Genomic DNA, 17272 nt, shown 5'->3' with positions numbered 1-17272 from the left:
AATTTATAATGTCATCGGCTGAACTTTTTGAAAAGAACGCTTTTGCTATTCAAAGGACACTGGCCTACAGCAACTTCTATATTGCATTTGCGGAGGACACAAGCTGCTTTATGGAGACAGAATCTACGGAGCTCTCAGAGACAGTGGCTAAGATAAGCCCAGATTGAAACCAGAGAGAGATTGCGTGACCCAGCTCTTGGGTGTGAAATATACTGGATTTGAACTAACAGTCAGAGATAATCTGCCAGAGGGATAGAGGGGACAAGGGCCTTACCCCACCTCTCTCTTCTGAAATTTATCTCATCAAAGCTGAGCTGTTTGTGGTTTGGAAACCCACCAGAAGATCTTATAGCTGCAAACCAAGAGCTCTTAAAGGAGGATTCCATATTAACACCACTGTGTCCAAGAGAAAAGAGAATCAACCAACCACGAATACAGTGACTGCTCACGTGAGAAACCCCAGAAGCAGCAGCTACTGTGGAAAGTGACCCTTCAGCTATAAGCAAGCATCCGGACAATCAGTGAATGATTTTTTCCTGACTTCACAGTTTACTAGGCCAAGTTTTAAGATCTGATACTCTGCAGGGTTTTTTTTTGCATGCTTGAGGGGGACGTGCGTGTACATTGTTTTTGCTTTAGTGGGTAGTTGGACATATTACTACATTTTAAAACTTTTTGTTAATAATTTCTGCATCTTTACCTGAGTAAGTTTTAGCAATAAAACTAACGTTTTACTTGTTAACTTAAGGAACCTGGCTGGGTTATTTCTTGCACCGAGCTATACACAGTTAGAAATTGGCAATATCACCTCCCTTTTAAATTCAAACGCTTTTTACGGACAGACGGGGGATTAATTTAAATAGCCCTGATTTCTCCACTCACTACCCCTCCGTAAACAGAAAGGTGATTTTGTTTTCTGATTTTCCCCCTTTATAAGTGGTGGCGTGTTTTCCCCAACCCTTCAGTTTTGGAGTTATCCAATCCTCTATCCAACCCCACAGCAAACTCGATGAGGTAAAATAAGAGGAGTAGTTTATTTTACACACACACACAAAACGTGGGAAGAGGTTTTTCAACACCCGTGCCTTTTTGCATTCATGCAATAAAAGAGGGATAAGAGAAAGTAAGAGGTTCAGGGCAAAGACCACAATAAAAATAAGAATTATGGTTTCACGTGAGTCCAGGGTCCAGAATCAATGTCCAAGGAAGGTTCTTTTCGGTGGCTTTGTCTGGCAGAATTCCTGGTCTTGGTCCTAGGAACTCGTTTGCAGGTGGAGTCCATTGAAGATGCAACAAAGTTTTCTTGATCCTGCGTGTTAGTTCACTCTGTAGACGAAATGCAGGGTTCTTTCTGGAAATCAGACTTGGAGAGAGATGGAGGTCAAAGGCAGGCTGCTATCCTGGAGTCAGGTTCTCTTCGGAGGCTAAAACACAACTGAAGATAAAATTCAAATGCTGCCTAATTTAAAGGAATTTAGACAGCTCAAGTCTCAATCATGTGACAGGGTGGTTTTGGGTTGAGCTGTTCAGCTAACGAGGCACTCTTGTTAAAACCCATTGTGCTTTGAGCAAGTAACTGAAGAACCATTAGTACAACGTTGGAGGTGACGAGTCCCAAACAGCGCTGCCTTTGTCCAGAGCTGGCTGGTGCAGACCTATCATCTACAAATCCTTTGTGGCTTGTCTGGAATGTTTATACCAAGTCACATTCCAGGAGGATAATGAGGTAGCCTTTGACCATTGGAACAGCTTAAGATCTTCCAGAACTACAAGCATGTGATCAGGTGCAGCCATTTTACCAGCCCAGCAATTGTCCATTTTGGAGCACATAACAAATAATGTTATAAAGTAGCCAGGCTGATGTAGATGTGTACATATATAATATAGTTCTTCCTGTCTCCCGACAGGACATTCTGTTTTAACCAGCTCAGGAGTGGGACAAAGAGAGGAGTCAGTTCACCCTTCCTAACTTGGTCGTAACAAAGGATAGGAATTTAAAGAGGAGTTAGAAGCAAGAGAGCGTAGGAGTTAAAGGAAGTATCTCTAAGTAATTGAAAGTAATCTAGAAGTTCCTTTCTGGGCCTCCTTCATTAAATAGGCCTAGAAAAAATTGTGTCCAATTTTTAAAAAATATTTGTTCACGGGATGTGGATGTCGCTGGATGGGCCAGCATTTATTGCCCATCCCTAATTGCCCTTGAGAAGGTGGTGGTGAATCGCTGCAGTCCAGGTAATGTGGATACACCCACAGTGCTGGTAGGAAGGGAGTCCCAGGATTTGAACCCGGTAAGTGAAGAAATGGAAGTTTAGTTCCAAGTCAGGATGGTGTGTGGCTTGGAGGGGAACTTGCAGGTGGTGGTGTTCCCATGCATCTGCTGCCCTTGTCATTCTAAGTGCTAGAGGTAGTGGGTTTGGGAGGTGCTGTTGAAGGAGCATTGGCAAGTGCGTCTTATGGATGGTACACACTGCTGCCACTGTATGCCAGTGGTTGAGGGGGGCGATGTTTAAGGTGGTGGATGGGGTGCCAATCACAGCAAGCTGCTTTTTCATAGATGATGTCAAGCTTCTTGAGTGTTGTGGGAGCTGCACTCATCCGGGTGAGTGGGGAGTATCCCATCACACCCTTGACCTTTGCTTTGTAGATGGTGGACAGACTTTGGGGAGTCAGGAGGTGAGTTACTGTCCGCAGAGTTCCCACCTCTGACCTACTCTTGTAATCACAGTATTTAAACGGCTGGTCCAGTTCAGTTCCTGGTCGATGGTAGCCCCCAGGATGTTGATAAATTTGCAGACAATGCTAAAATAGGAAGCAAAATAAATAATTCTGAGGGTTAAAAGGGGCTGCAAGGGGATATTGATCAGATTATAGAATTGGCCCAAATAAAAACTGGGAGATGAAATTCAGTGTCACTGAACATTTGTTGGTTTAAAATAATTATACTTTGAATGGGTAAAGATGAGTGATATGGAAGAATAGATTGATTTCCATGTATAGGTTGACAGACAACAACACAAGTGGAAAAGGTCATTAAAAAGCTAATGTTATATTGGGATTTATGGCAAGAAATAGAAAATTTGAGATGTAAGAATGAATCTATATAAAAAACTTGTGAGACCACAGTTGGAGAACTGTGTCATTTTGGACTCCACACTATAGGATGGATGTTAAGACAGAGGGTGAAGTGCAGGTTTATTAAGATGGTATAAGGAAAGACTTGAAAAATTGGGGTAGATTTTGCTCACAACAAAGGAGATGATGGGAAAATCTTATAAAATCATTTAAGAAAAGAACAAATGCTTTTATATATACGAAGTTATGAACAAGGAGCAGGAGTAGGCCATTCGGCCCTTTGACCCTGCTCTGCCATTTAATAAGATCATGGCTGATCTGAAAGTAACTTCAAATCTGTATCCAGCCTACCCCCGATAACCTATCACCCTCTTGCTTACCAAGAATCTATCCACCTCTGCCTTAAAAATATTCAAAGACTCTGCATCCACCACCTTTTCAGGAAGAGTTCCAAAGACTCACAACCCTCTGAGAGAAAAAATTTCACCTCATCTCTGTTTTAAATGGGTGACCCCCTATTTTTAAACAGTGACCCCTGGTTCTAGACTCTCCTACAAGAGGAAACATCCCCTCCACATCCAACCTGTCAAGACCCATCAGGATCTTGTATGTTTCAATCAAGTTGCATCTTATTCTTCTAAACTCCAGCAGATACAAGCCTAGCCTGTTCAACCTTTTCTCATAAGACAACTAGCCCATTCCAGGTATTGGTCTGGTAAACCTTCTCTGGACTGCTTCTAATGCATTTACATCCTTCCTTAAATAAGGTGACCAATACTGCACATAGTACTCCAGATGTGGTCTCACTAGTGTTCTACATAACTGAAACACAGCCTCCCTGCTGCTGTATTCAATTTCCCTCGCAATGAATGATAACATTCTATTTAACTTTCCTAATTACTTGCTGTACCTGCACACTAGCCTTTTGTGATTCATGCACTAAGGCACCCAGATCCCTCTGTATTTCAGAGCTCTGCAATCTCTCACCATTTAGATAATCTGCTTCTCTTCTTCCTGCCAAGATGGACAATTTCACTTTTTCCCACATTATACTCCATTTGCCAGATCTTTGCCCACTCACTTAACTTATATCTTTTTATAGCCTCCTTTTGTCCTCTTCACAACTTACTTGCCTACCTGTCTTTGTGTTGTCTGCAAATTTGGCAACCATCCCATCCATCCCTTCATCCAAGTCATTTATATAAATTGCACTGATCCCTGTGGCACATCACTCGTTACAAAGAACAACGAAAAATACAGCACAGGAACAGACCCTTCGGCCCTCCAAGCCTGCGCCGATCATATTCCCTGTCAAGCTAAAACATTTTGCACTTCTGGGGTCCGTATCCCTCTATTCCCATCCTATTCATGTATTTGTCAAGCTGCCTCTTACAACACCACTATCGTACCTGCTTCCACCGCCTCCTCTATACATCTTGCCAACCCGAAGAAGACCCATTTATGCCTACTCTCTGCTTCCTTTAAGCCAGCCAATCTTCTATCCATGCCAATATGTTACCCCATATACCATGAGCTTTTATTTTCTGCAATAACCTTTGATGTGACACTTTATCAAATGCCTTCTGGAAACCTAAGTACCGTACATTCACTGGTTCCCCTTTATCCACAGTATGTTACTCCCTCAAAGAACTCCAATAAATTGGTTAAACATGATTTCCCTTTCACAAGACCATGTTGACTCTGCCTGATTACCTTAAACTTATCCAAGTGCCCTGCTATAGCTTCTTTAATAATAGCTTCTAACATTTTCCTATGACAGATGTTAAGCTAAGTGGCCTGTAGTTTCCTGCTTTCTGTCCCCTCCCTCCTTTTTGAATAACGGAGTTGCATTTGCTATCCTCCAACCTAATGCGAAATTAAAACTAGTGCCCATTCTTTTAAGACCCTAGAATGAAGTCCATCAGGAGCCTGCAGCTCCAACAATTTACTCAGTACCACTTCTCTGGTGAATGTAATTTTCCTGAGTTCCTCTCTCTCTTCCATTTCATTTCCTGATTTCTGGGATATTACTTATGTCCTTTTTTTTATTTGCTCATGGGATGTGGGCATCAGTGGCTAGCATTTATTGTCCATCCCTAATTGCCCTTGTTTGGAGGGCATTTTTTTAAGAGTCAGCCACATTGCTGTGGGTCTGGAAGTCACATGTGGGCCAGACCAGATGAGGATGGCAGATTTCCTTCCCTAAAGGGCATTAGTGAACCAGATGGTTTTTTTCCGACAATCAACAATGGTTTCATGGTTATCATTAAACTTTTAATTCCAGATATTTATTAAATTCAAATTCCGCCATCTGCCAGGGCAGGATTCGAACCCAGAGCATTAACCTAAGTTTATGGAATACCAGCCTAGTGGGAATACCACTATGCCACCGCCCCCCCCTATCCGCTATAATAAAGACTGATGCAAAATACCTGTTAAATTCATCTGCCATTTCCTTGTTTTCCATTATCAATTCTCCAGACTCACTTTCTATAGGACCAACGCTCACTTGGTTAACTCATTTCATTTTAAAATACTCTTACTATCTGTTTTTATATTTCTGGCTAACTTTCTCTCATACTCTTAATTTTTCCCTCCTCATTAATCTTTTAGTCATCCTTTGCTGTTCCTTGCATTCTATCCAATCTTCTGACCTTCCACCTATCTTTGCATAATCATATGCTTTTTCTTTAAGTTTGGTACTATCTTTACCCTTTCTAGTTAACATGGTGTGTCTGTCCCTTGGACTTTTTCTCACTCATTGAAATGTATCTATTCTGTGTATTCTGCATTACCCCCTTAAATGTTTGCCACAGCATCTCTGTAGACCTATCCCTTAACTTAATTTGCCAATTCACTTTAGCGAGATCTGCTTTCATGCCCCCATAATTGCTCTTATTTAAGTTTAAAAACAGCCTTGGACTCACTCCTCTCTCCCTCAAACTGATTGTAAAATTCAATGATATTATGGTCGCTGCTACCTAGGGGCACCTTCATTATGAGATCATTAATTAATCCCATCTCATTGCACATATGAAAAAGGGAATTAGCTATATACATGGAAAGGATTAGGTACCTTTTTTAAAGACCTGGGAGAGACTAAGTGAGCCCAATTGCCTCCTGTGCTTTATGATTCTATGATATAGTACCTCATGACAGCCAATTAAGCACTTTTGAAGTGCAGTCTCTGTTGTAATATAAGAAACATTGAAGCCAATTTGTGCAAAGCAAGATCCTGCAAATAGTGATGACTTAAATACCAGATCAATTTTTAGTAGTGATGTTTGAGGGATGGATCTTAGCCACGACATTAGGGAGAACTCCTTGGCTCTTTTTCCAGTATTGGAATCTTATTCATGCGCCCAAGAGCTCAGGCGAGGCCTCAGTTTAATATCTCATGTGGAAGCTTCCCCCTCCCCCGCTACGGCAGTGCAGTGCTTATTGAGTGCTGCACCTCTGACAGTGCAGCACTCCCTTAGTACTGTGCTGAAGGGCCAGCCTGTATTGTGTGTTCAAGTCTATGGAGTGGGACTTAAACCCACAACCTTTTGATTCAGGCAAGGCTACTTCCGCTGAGTCAGTACTGAAAGCAAGAAAGTTATAAGAGATGGAACAACATAGATCAAAAGTAAATTTGCCAATGATTGAAGGGTCTAGAACAAGAGGGCATTAGATTACATATATGAGATTTAAGACAGGGAGCAGAAGAAATAAGTCTGCAGAGGGTGATTGAAGCAGAGATGGCATTGGTACTTATGGCTGGTTAGATAGCTGGTTGAAAGAAAGGGAAATAGAGGATTTTGGGAACATGGAATTAGGACTATTGTGTGACTTCTTGGGCTGAACAGAATTTGTACTGTGATTCTAAATAGACAAGGACTAAAGCTGACCCAGTGCTGAGCTCTGGGGTACAACACTTCACTCTCTTCCAGTCCAAGCAGCATCCAATTAAACTAATACAAATGCAAAATACTTTTTTATATATATGTATATATATATATATATATATTTGTTCATGGGATATGATCATCACTGTCTAGGCCAGCTTTTATTGCCTATCTGTAATTGTCCTTGAGAAGGCGGCTGTGAGCTGCCGTCCATGTGTTGTAGGAAAACCCACAGCCTTGGTGAGTTGCTGCAGTGCATTTTGTAGATGGTACACACTGCTGTCATTGTATGTAGGTGGTGGAGGGAGTGAATGTTTAATGTCACCAGTGCTGCACCAATCGAGCAGGCTGTGTTGTTAAGTGTTGTTGGAGCTGCACTCATCCAGGCAAATGGAGAGTATTCCAACACACTCCTGACTTGTGCTTTGCAAATGGTGGACAGGCTTTGGGGAGTCAGGAAACTAGTTACTCGCCACAGAATTCCCAACTTCTGACCTGTTCTTGTAGACACATTGGCTAGAATATTACCGTCAGCATGCGGGGGTGGGCCTGATGCGCAAAATGGCGCGAGGTGATGGGCGTGCGTCCCGACATCGTCACGTGTCATTTCGATCTTGTGTTTGGCGGGCGCGTGCCGTAGGTGGCTGCACGCCCATCGAATTGTCAAAGGCCTATTAAGGCCATTAAGAAAGTCATTAACACCGCTGCCCGTCCAACCTTAAGGTTGGCAGGCAGGCAAAGAGCCCAAGCGGCCTTCACGTTCTCCAGGAAACCTCATCCATGGGCAGGATGAGGTTTCCTGAAGGTTTTATAAAGTTAATAAATAAATTTGGTGAACTTGACAAATATGTCCCAGCTCATGTGACACTGTCACGTGAGGGGGCATGTTTAAATAATTTTTTACTTGAATTTTTACAAACTTTTATTGCCCATTCAATCTCCTTGAGGCAGCTCCATGCCTCAGGGAGTTTGCTACGCTCTTTCGTGTGCATGTGCGAAAGAGCACAGGCCCCAATTCTCCCGCCTACCCCCCGCACAGGCAGCGCTGAGCACTACAGAACACACATTACGCTGGGCGGGCCTTAATTGGCCTGCCCACGTAAAATGGCGGCGTGCAGCCGATCACGGGCAGCGATCATCTCTGCACCCGCCCAACATAGATAAGATTCAGCCCATTATTTATATAGCTGGTACAGGTCAGTTTCAGGTCAATGGTAACCCCCATGATGATGTCAGGGGGGGATTCGGCAATGGTAATGCGATTCAATGTCAGGGCATATAGTTAGATTCGCTCTTGTTGGAGATGGTCAGTGCCTGTGTGGCATGAATGTTACTTGCCACTTAGCAGCCCAAGCCTGAATATTGTCCAGGTCTTGCTGCATTTGGACATGGGCTGCTTCAGTATTTGAGGAGTTGCAAATGGTGCTGAACATTGTGTAATCATCTGTGAACGTTCCCACTTCTGACCTTATGATAAAGGGAAGGTCATGGATGAAACAGCTGAAGATGGATAGACTAGGACACTACCTTGCGGAACTCGAGCAGTGATGTCCTGGGACTGAGATGATTGACCTCCAACAACCACAACCATCTTCCTTTTTTGCTAGGTATGACTCCAACCAGTGGAGGGTTTTCATCCGATTCCCATTGACTCCAGTTTTGCTACGGCTCCTTGATGCCACCCTCGGTCAATTGCTACTTGATGTCAATGGCAGTCATCTCGCCTCACCTCTGGAATTCAGCTCTTTTGTCCATGTTCAAACCAAGGCTGCAATGAGGTCAGAAGCTGAGTGACGCTGGTGGAACCCAAACTGAGCGTCAGTAAACAGGTTATTGCTAAGCAAGTGCCGCTTGATAGCACCGTCAACAACCCCTTCCATCACTTTGCTGATGATTGAGAGTAGACTGATGGGGCTGTAATTGGCCAGGTTGGATTTGTCCAACTTTTTGTGGACAAGAAATGCCACATTCCACATTGTCGGGTCAGGTGCCAGTGTTGTTCTGGAGCAGCTTGGCTAGGGGCGCAGCAAGTTCTGGAGCACAAGTTTCCAGTTCTAATGTTGTTGCTGAAATAAAAACCAGGCAATCTGGTAACACTCAGCAGGTTAGGCAGCATTTGTGGAGAGAGAAATGGGGTTAATGGGACCGATTTTCAACCCTGTGTAAGTGCATGGGTTTTGAGTGTTAAATTCGGGCCCAGTGTTTCAGTTTGATGACCTCTTGTCCAAACAAAAGATGAGAGGTTATCGACCTGAAACGTTAATTCTGTTTCTCTCTCCACAGATTCTCCCTGACTCATTTACCCTAGTACTTTGTCTTTTGTCTGCCAATTGAAGCCTCTTTTAATTCTGCTGCATTTCCACTTAGACCGTATGTCTGAATTTGCCCTAATAAACCACACATCTTATCCATTGTCTTCTGAACGCCATATCTCATACATCTATTGAATTCCCCTTACCCATCCAATCTGTCAAGCCTTTCAAATTTGCTCAACTCAGAAATCACTAAATGTTTTCATGTTGCGGGGAATACTACTTATGTAGCTGTTTTTCTGCTGAAATAATGAATTCAGACATTTAAACTCTTCATAAAAATAGAAAATACTGGAAATATGCAGCAAGTCAGGCAACATCTGTAGAGAGAGAAACATCAAGCTATCATTTGAGGTCAGTGACTTTTTATTGTTGTGTTTTGCAGGCAATTTCCGTATGATTGGAGATGACCTTGTAAATTCTTACCACCTCTTGCTCTGTTGCCTGGACCTCGTGTTTGGAAATGCTTTACTGTGTCCCAATAGGAAAGACCTGCTTAATCCAGGCTTTGAAGGTAAGAGCTGATACTTTTGATCGAAGTATTATACAGAGCATGGTGCGTACCTTCCGAGAAATTAATAAATCTAATCTGGAGCCTGCAATGCTGCAGTGTTGCGAGGGCTTGCAAGTCTCACGATTTCTGGAAACTTTTTCATGTTTCCATTGCATTCCTTGTGGCAAGGTTTTCTGCTGCTAATTCAGTGTCAGAAAACTGCCTCTTAAATGGGACTTTCTACGTACATTTCCCATTTCAATCACAGCATTCCAAAAACTTCCAAAAATCATCATCAAAATTACTGCTGTTGGCAATTCTGTGTCATAACTTGCAATAGCAGGGGTAGAGTTTCACAGTGACCAGCATATTTCATATATTATAACTTATCAACATTAGACTCTATTCCACTCAGGGAAGCTCTGTAATCTCTCCAGACTGCATGCCTCCCACAGAGGCAGTAATTAAGAGCTCCTGTATGCAGGTGACTGTGCCCCAGCTGCCCACAACAAGGAAGACATCCAGACGATGGTAAACAAATTCTTGAGTGCTGCCAAAACCTTTGGCCTCCAAATCATTGTCTCCAAGACTGAGGTTATGTTTCAGCCAGCACCAGGCACACACTATGAAATGCCAGACATAACCATTAATGGCACCAGTCTCAGGGTCATAGAAAAATTCTCATATCTTGGTAGTGTGCTCTCAAGGCATGCCACAGATATCAGTGCACTCATCCAGAAGGAATTGCAAACGATGAGGTCCTTTATTGTGCTGGGATGAACAGCATGGAGACCACGCTCCAGAAAATTCAACTTAGATTGGCAGGCCACATCTCCTGCGTGGATGGCTACAGAATACCTTACAGACAATGTCCCAGGCACCACTATCACCATCCCTGGGTATGTCCTATCCCATCTACAGTACAGACCCAATAGAGGTGGCGTAACAGTGGTGTACAGTCGGGAGGGATTGCCCTAGGAGTCCTCAATATCTACTCTGGACCCCATGAAGTCTCATGGCTTCAGGCCAAACATGGGCAGGAAACTCTGCTGATTACTACCTAGCGCCTCCCCTCCCCTCAGCTGATGAATCAGTGCTCCTCTATGTTGAACACCACTTGGAGGTAGCACTGGGGGTGGCAAGGGCACAAAATGTACCCTAGGTTGGGAAACTTCAATGTCCATCGCTAAGACTGGCTGGGTAGCACCACTACAGACCAAGCTGGCTGAATCCTAAAGGACATAGCTGGGTCTGAGGCTGATGGGGAGGGAACCAAAAAGAGGGAAAAACCTACTTGAGCTTGTGTTCGCCAACCTACCTTTCACAGTTGTATCTGTCTATGATCCTATTGTTAGGAGTGACCACCGCACAGACTTTGTGGAGACAGCGTCCTGTCTTCACATTGAGGATACCCTCCATAGTGTTGTGTGGCACTACCAATGTGTTAAATGGGATAGATTTGTAACAGATCTAGCAACTGGGCAACCATGAGGCGCTGTGGGCCATTGACAGTAGCAGAATTGTATACAACCACAATCTGTAACCTTAGGACCCAGCATATCCCCCACTCCACCATTACAAACAACGGGGGGATCAACTCTGGTTGAACGAAGAGTGCAGGAGGACATGCCAGGAGCAGCGTCAGGCATACCTAAAAATGAGGTGTTAACCTGGTGAAGCTTCAACTCAGGGCTATTTGCATGCCAAACAGGAAAAGCAGCATACATGATAGAGCTAAGCGATCCCATAACTAACAGTTCTGATCTCAGCTCTGCAGTCCTGCCACATCCAGTCATGAATGATGGTGGACAATTAAACAACTAATAGGAAAGGGTCATAGACAGTGCCATCAAGCGGCATTTACTGAGAAATATCCTGCTCACTCATTGTCAGTTTGGGTTCTTCCAGGGCCACTCCGTTCCTGACCTCATTACAGCCTTAGCCCAAACATGGACAAAAGAGCTGAACTCAAGACATGAGGTGAGAGTGACTGCCCTCGAAATCAAGACAACATTTGACCAAGTGTGACATCAAGGAGCCCTAGCAAAACTGAAGTCAATGGGAATCAGGGGGAAAACTCTCTGCTGGTTGGAGTCGTACCTAGCACAAAGGCAGATGATTGTAGTTGTTGTGGGCCAATCATCTCAGCTCCAGGACATCCCTGCAGGAGTTCCTCAGGGTAGTGCCCTCAGTCCAACCATCTTCAGCTGCTTCATCAATGACCTTCCTTCCATCATAAGTTCGGAAGTGGGGATGTTCACTGACGATTGCACAATGTTCAGCACAATTTGCAACCCTTTAGATACTGAAGCAGTCCATGTCCATATGCAGCAGGACCTGGACAACATTCAGGCTTGGGCTGTAAAGTGGCAAATAACATTCACACCACACAAGTGCCAAAAGATGACTATCTCCAACCAGAGAGAATCCAACCATTTCCTTGTGACATTCAATGTCATTACCATCGTTGAATCCCCCATATCTACATGACCAGAAACTGAACTAGACCAGCCATATAAATACTGTGGCTGCAAGAGCAGGTCAGAGGCAGGGAAGTCTGCAGAGAATAACTCACCTCCTGACTCCCCAAAGCCTGTCCACCATCTACAAGGCACAAGTCAGGAGAATACTCTCCACTTGCCTAGATGGGTGCAGCTCCAACAACACCCGAGTAGTAAAACACCTTCCAGGATTAATCAGCCCACGTGATTGACACCACATCCACCATCTTCAACATCCACTCCCTTCACCACCAGTGCACAGTGGCAGCAGTGTGTACCATCTACAAGATGCATTGCAGCAATTCACCAAGGCTCCTTTGACAGCACCTGCCAAACCCGCGACATCTACAGCCTAGAAGGACAACGGCAGCAGATTCATGGGAACACCACCACCTGCAAGTTCTCCTCCATACTGACTAGGAAATATATTGCCGTTCCTTCACTGTCGCTGAGTCAAAATCCTGGAACTCCCTCCCTAACAGCACTGTGGATGTACCCACACAAGATGGTCTGCAGCAGTTCAAGAAGGCGGCTCACCACCACCTTCTCAAGGGCAACTAGTGATGAGCAATAAAAATTCTCACCTAGCCAGGAACACCCATGTCCCACTAAAGAATAAAAAAAAGAATTCCCAAGCAGACCTGTGGTGAACTGATCCAGGGCAAGCACCAACAATGACAAAAGGAATTGCCAGTTCTATGGACGTCCATGCCGATCTTACATCGAACTCTTCAGTCATGAGAGGATCCCGCAAAAGACAAAGTCATCGATGAAGAATTCGAAAAGGCATTTGATAAGGTGCCGCACAACAGATCTATGAGCGAAGTTATAGATCATGGAATAAAAGGGGGAGTAGCAACATGGATAATTGGCTGAGTGACAGGAAGTGGAGCATAGTGGTTAACCATTGTTTTTCAGACTGGTGGAGGGTTTATAGTTGAGTTCCCCAGTGTTGGGACCCTGTCCTGCCTGATATTTATACCTGCCAGCTCATGGGAGACCTTGGCTTGTGACCAACCAAAATTTTCTTTTTATTTTTATTCATGGGGTGTGGGCATCACTGGCTAGGCATTTATTACCCATCCCTAGTAGCCCTTGTTCAGAGGGCAGTTGAGAGTCAACCACGTTGCTGAGGGTCTGTAGTCACATGTAGGCCAGACCATGTAAGGACAGTGGATTTCCTTCCCTAAAGGTCAAAATGGAGAAGGCTAATTCAGGAAGGCACCAAGTACCTCAAGAGACTCCGTCGGGAGCATGCAGATGTGAAGTCGAGGCATTGAAGAGAGCGTACAAACCTCCAATCAACCCATCTACCCTACCCTTCAAGCACCACGTAACCAGCATTTGGCAGAGTCTGCAGATTGTGCATTGGCCTTTTCAGTCATCTCAGAACCCATTTAACCAGAGCTAAGCAAGTCATCCTCGACTCTGAAGGACTGCCTAAGAGGGAGAGAATAAGAGATTCCCTCACAGCTTTCCTTTTTTTATTGATGTTCCTTTTTGCCTTCCTAATTTTTTTTTGACTTTTCTCTTAATCTCTTCATATTCTCCCTTTATCATGCTGCCTATGTACTTAATGTATGCCTCTTTCCTAACCCCCTATTTGTTCCCTTATGTCTTTATTCATCCATGCGTTCTCACTAGCGTTAAACTTGTTCTTTCCTTTAAGCAGAATATATTTTTCTTGCACTCTGTTGAACACCATTTTAAACGTTTCCCATTGTTGCTCTACATTGTGTTTGCCAATAGTGTTGCACATTTTATTTTTCCAAATTCTATTCATAGGCCCTCAAAATCTGCTTTTTTCCAATCTATTAACCTAGCTTTTGGAATGCTTTTGTCAAACATACAAACAAGGAGCAGAAGTAGGTTATTCAGCCCCTCGAGCTTGCTCCGCCATTTAAAAAGATCATGGCTGATCTGATAGTGACCTGAATGTCCTTCTGTATCATTGTCTTACGTGTATAAATATCATGGCCACAATTGCCTAGATGTTCCCCCGTTTTCTCTTATCTGTTCTGGATCATTGTGCATTACTAGTTCCAATTGCAAATCTTCTCATACTTTTTACATATTGGGTTAGAAAGGAGTCCTGTACCCATTCTAGAAACTGCATTCCCTTATCCCCTTTACCTACCTCTTCTGTCCTGTTAATATCAGGTTAGTTGAAATTCCCCCATGACTATAATTTTGTTTTTTTATTCAATTACCTAATTTGTTTGCACATTTCTTCCTTTTCCTCCCTTCCACTATTTGGTGGTCTATAGGCTGCTCTCCAGTATGTGATTGACCTATAACATCTTTTATCTCTATCCATAATCAATTCTATTTTTGTCTTGCTTATAGCTGCGTCTCATTTTTCTACTGCCATTATGTTATCCTAAATAAGTACAGCTACTTCACCTCCCTTTTTCCCTCTCGATCGTTTCTAAATATATTATACCCTGCAATGTTTAATTCCCAGTCCTGATTTTTCTGCAGCCATGTTTCAGTATTCCTACAATATCAGGTTCCTCCCACCGCATTATTGCCTCCAGCTCCCCAGTTTATCACAGACACTGTGTGCATTGCTGTACAAGATATTTTAACTAATTTTTAATAGGATTTTCCCCTCTCTTTATGTTTAATCGTCTTTTTAGACTCACATTCTATAATTCTATTCATTCCCTTGCCATCAATGTCCTCCCTTACTTTATTCTTTCCTATATTCTCCTGCCCTATTTTGTTTACATTTAGACTGCTTGTGTTTCTTGTAGGTCCCTTCCACCACCCCTCTTAATAGTTTAAACCCTTATATGCCCTTTCTGCTAGGACATGGGTCCCATCCCAGTTCAGATGGAGCCCATCCCATTTATACACTTCCTTCCTGTCCCAGAGCTGATGCCAGTGTCCCATGAAAAGGCACCCCCCTTTCCCATGCCAGCCTTTTAGCCACGTGTTAACTCTCCTGATCTGTCTACTAGAACTAAGCATTTTAGGAGCAAAATCGGAAGCATTGTTTCACACAGTACTACCTTCTCAAGGGCAGTTAAGGATGGGTAACAAACGCTGACCTTGCCAGCGATGCTCACATCCCACAGAAGAATAAAAAAACACAAAGTTTTGAAAACCAGAACTCATCTGTAACGGTATTGAGGAATGTAGGGAAATGGCAGGTAAATGGAGTTGTGATACAGATGAGCCACAAACTAATGGAATGGTGGAACACGCTCGAGGAGCTAAATGGCCTACAACTGTTCATATACTCCAGTCCTCATCAGTCCTATTTGTCAATTGATTACTTTTTTTGTTTCGGTGTTTAATTTTGAAGCAGATTTAATTTTGGAACAGAATGACTTTCTGGGTGAATTACTTTTTCTAAAGTGTGTTGCATTTGTGCCTTTGCAGGTTTGCCGCCAGAGTTTAGCAGCCAGGACTATAAGCCCCCAGTGCAACCTCCATGTATCATTGACAAATTATGTGACTTGCATGATGGGCTCACAGTAGAAGCAAAAGGCATCAAGGAGCACTACTGGAAACCTTACATTAAGAGACTGTTTGAGAGAAAGGTATGCCAAGATAGTAGTGAAACAAGTACTGGTGATACACATTCACTTCTCATACTATCCTTCAAATTCAGGAGTGTTTCATTACATAGGAACATACAAACCAGAAAAGAAGTTCTTGTCTGATCCTAGCATTTGAAACATACCATACTGTACTTGGACGCTTATCCCCTTCAACTGCTTCTCTCGCTGAAAAGAAAAGCTACTGAGCTCCACCTTGAATTATTATCTCTACACGTTTGCTACGTGTAATTAAATAAACTATTTATTTAATATCCCTGTTCTGAGCTTGAGTCTTAGTTTTTTTTATTCTTTCATGGGCTGTGGATGTTGCTTCCCTAAATTGCCCTTGAACGAAGTGGCCATTTCAGAGGGCACTTAAGAGTCAACCTCATTACTGTGGATCTATAGGACAGACTAGATAAGGGTGTTAGATTTTCCTATGACAATCGATGATTGTTTCATGGTCATCATTACTGACACTATCTTTATATTCCAAATTTATTACTTGAATTTAAATTCCACCAGCTGCCATGATGGGATTTAAACCCATTTTCACAGAGCATTAGCCTGGGCCTCTGGATTACTAAAATAAAAGCAAAAAACTGCGGATGCTGGAAATCCAAAACAAAAACAAAAATACCTGGAAAAACTCAGCAGGTCTGGCAGCATCTGTGGAGAGGAGCACAGTTAACGTTTCGAGTCCGCATGACTCTTCAACAGAACTAAGGAAAAATAGAAAAGGGGTGAAATATAAGCTGGTTTAAGGGGGGTGTGGGACAGGTAGAGCTGGGTAGAGGGCCAGTGATAGGTGGAGATAACCAAAAGATGTCACAGACAAAAGGACAAAGAGGTGTTGAAGGTAATGATATTATCTGAGGAATGTGCTAATTACTAGTAGAAAGCAGGACGAGCAAGGTACAGATTAGCCCAAGTGGGGGTGGGGTGGGGTGAAGGAATCGAAAAAAGGCTAAAAGGTAAAGATAAAACAATGGATGGAAATACATTTAAAAATAATGGAAATAGGTGGGAAAAGAAAAATCTATATAAATTATTGGAAAAAACAAAATGGAGGGGGAAAATCGGAAAGGGGGTGGGGATGGAGGAGAGAGTTCATGATCTAAAATTGTTGAACTCAATATTCAGTCCGGAAGGCTGTAAAGTGCCTAGTTGGAAGATGAGGTGCTGTTCTTCCAGTTTGCGTTGAGCTTCACTGGAACAATGCAGCAAGCCAAGGACGGACATGTCGGCATGAGAGCAGGGCGGAGTGTTGAAATGGCAAGCGACAGGGAGGTCTGGGTCATACTTGCGGGCAGACCGAAGGTGTTCTGCAAAGCAGTCACCCAGTCTGCGTTTGGTCTCTCCAATGTAGAGGAAACCGCATTGCGAGCAACGAATGCAGTAGACTAAATTGAGGGAAGTGCAAGTGAAATGCTGCTTCTTGAAATGCATGAGTGTTTGGGCC

The 17272-nt window shown here is 43.3% G+C and overlaps 1 protein-coding gene across 2 annotated transcripts in view; it reads left to right on the top strand.

Moving 5' to 3' along the window:
• rbl1 (retinoblastoma-like 1 (p107)) overlaps positions 1-17272 on the top strand; it is a 100458-nt gene that overhangs the window by 25848 nt on the left and 57338 nt on the right. For both annotated transcript variants that reach the window (XM_078554769.1, XM_078554770.1), the window contains exons 5-6: positions 9654-9782; positions 15650-15810. In XM_078554769.1, the coding sequence (XP_078410895.1) occupies positions 9654-9782; positions 15650-15810 (290 nt within the window). The remainder of the gene's footprint in view (positions 1-9653; positions 9783-15649; positions 15811-17272) is intronic.

This window comes from Cetorhinus maximus, chromosome 13 (assembly GCF_964194155.1).
Source record: "Cetorhinus maximus chromosome 13, sCetMax3.hap1.1, whole genome shotgun sequence".
Taxonomy (NCBI): Eukaryota; Metazoa; Chordata; class Chondrichthyes; order Lamniformes; family Cetorhinidae; genus Cetorhinus; species Cetorhinus maximus.
This window is presented reverse-complemented; position numbering and strand designations above follow the sequence as displayed.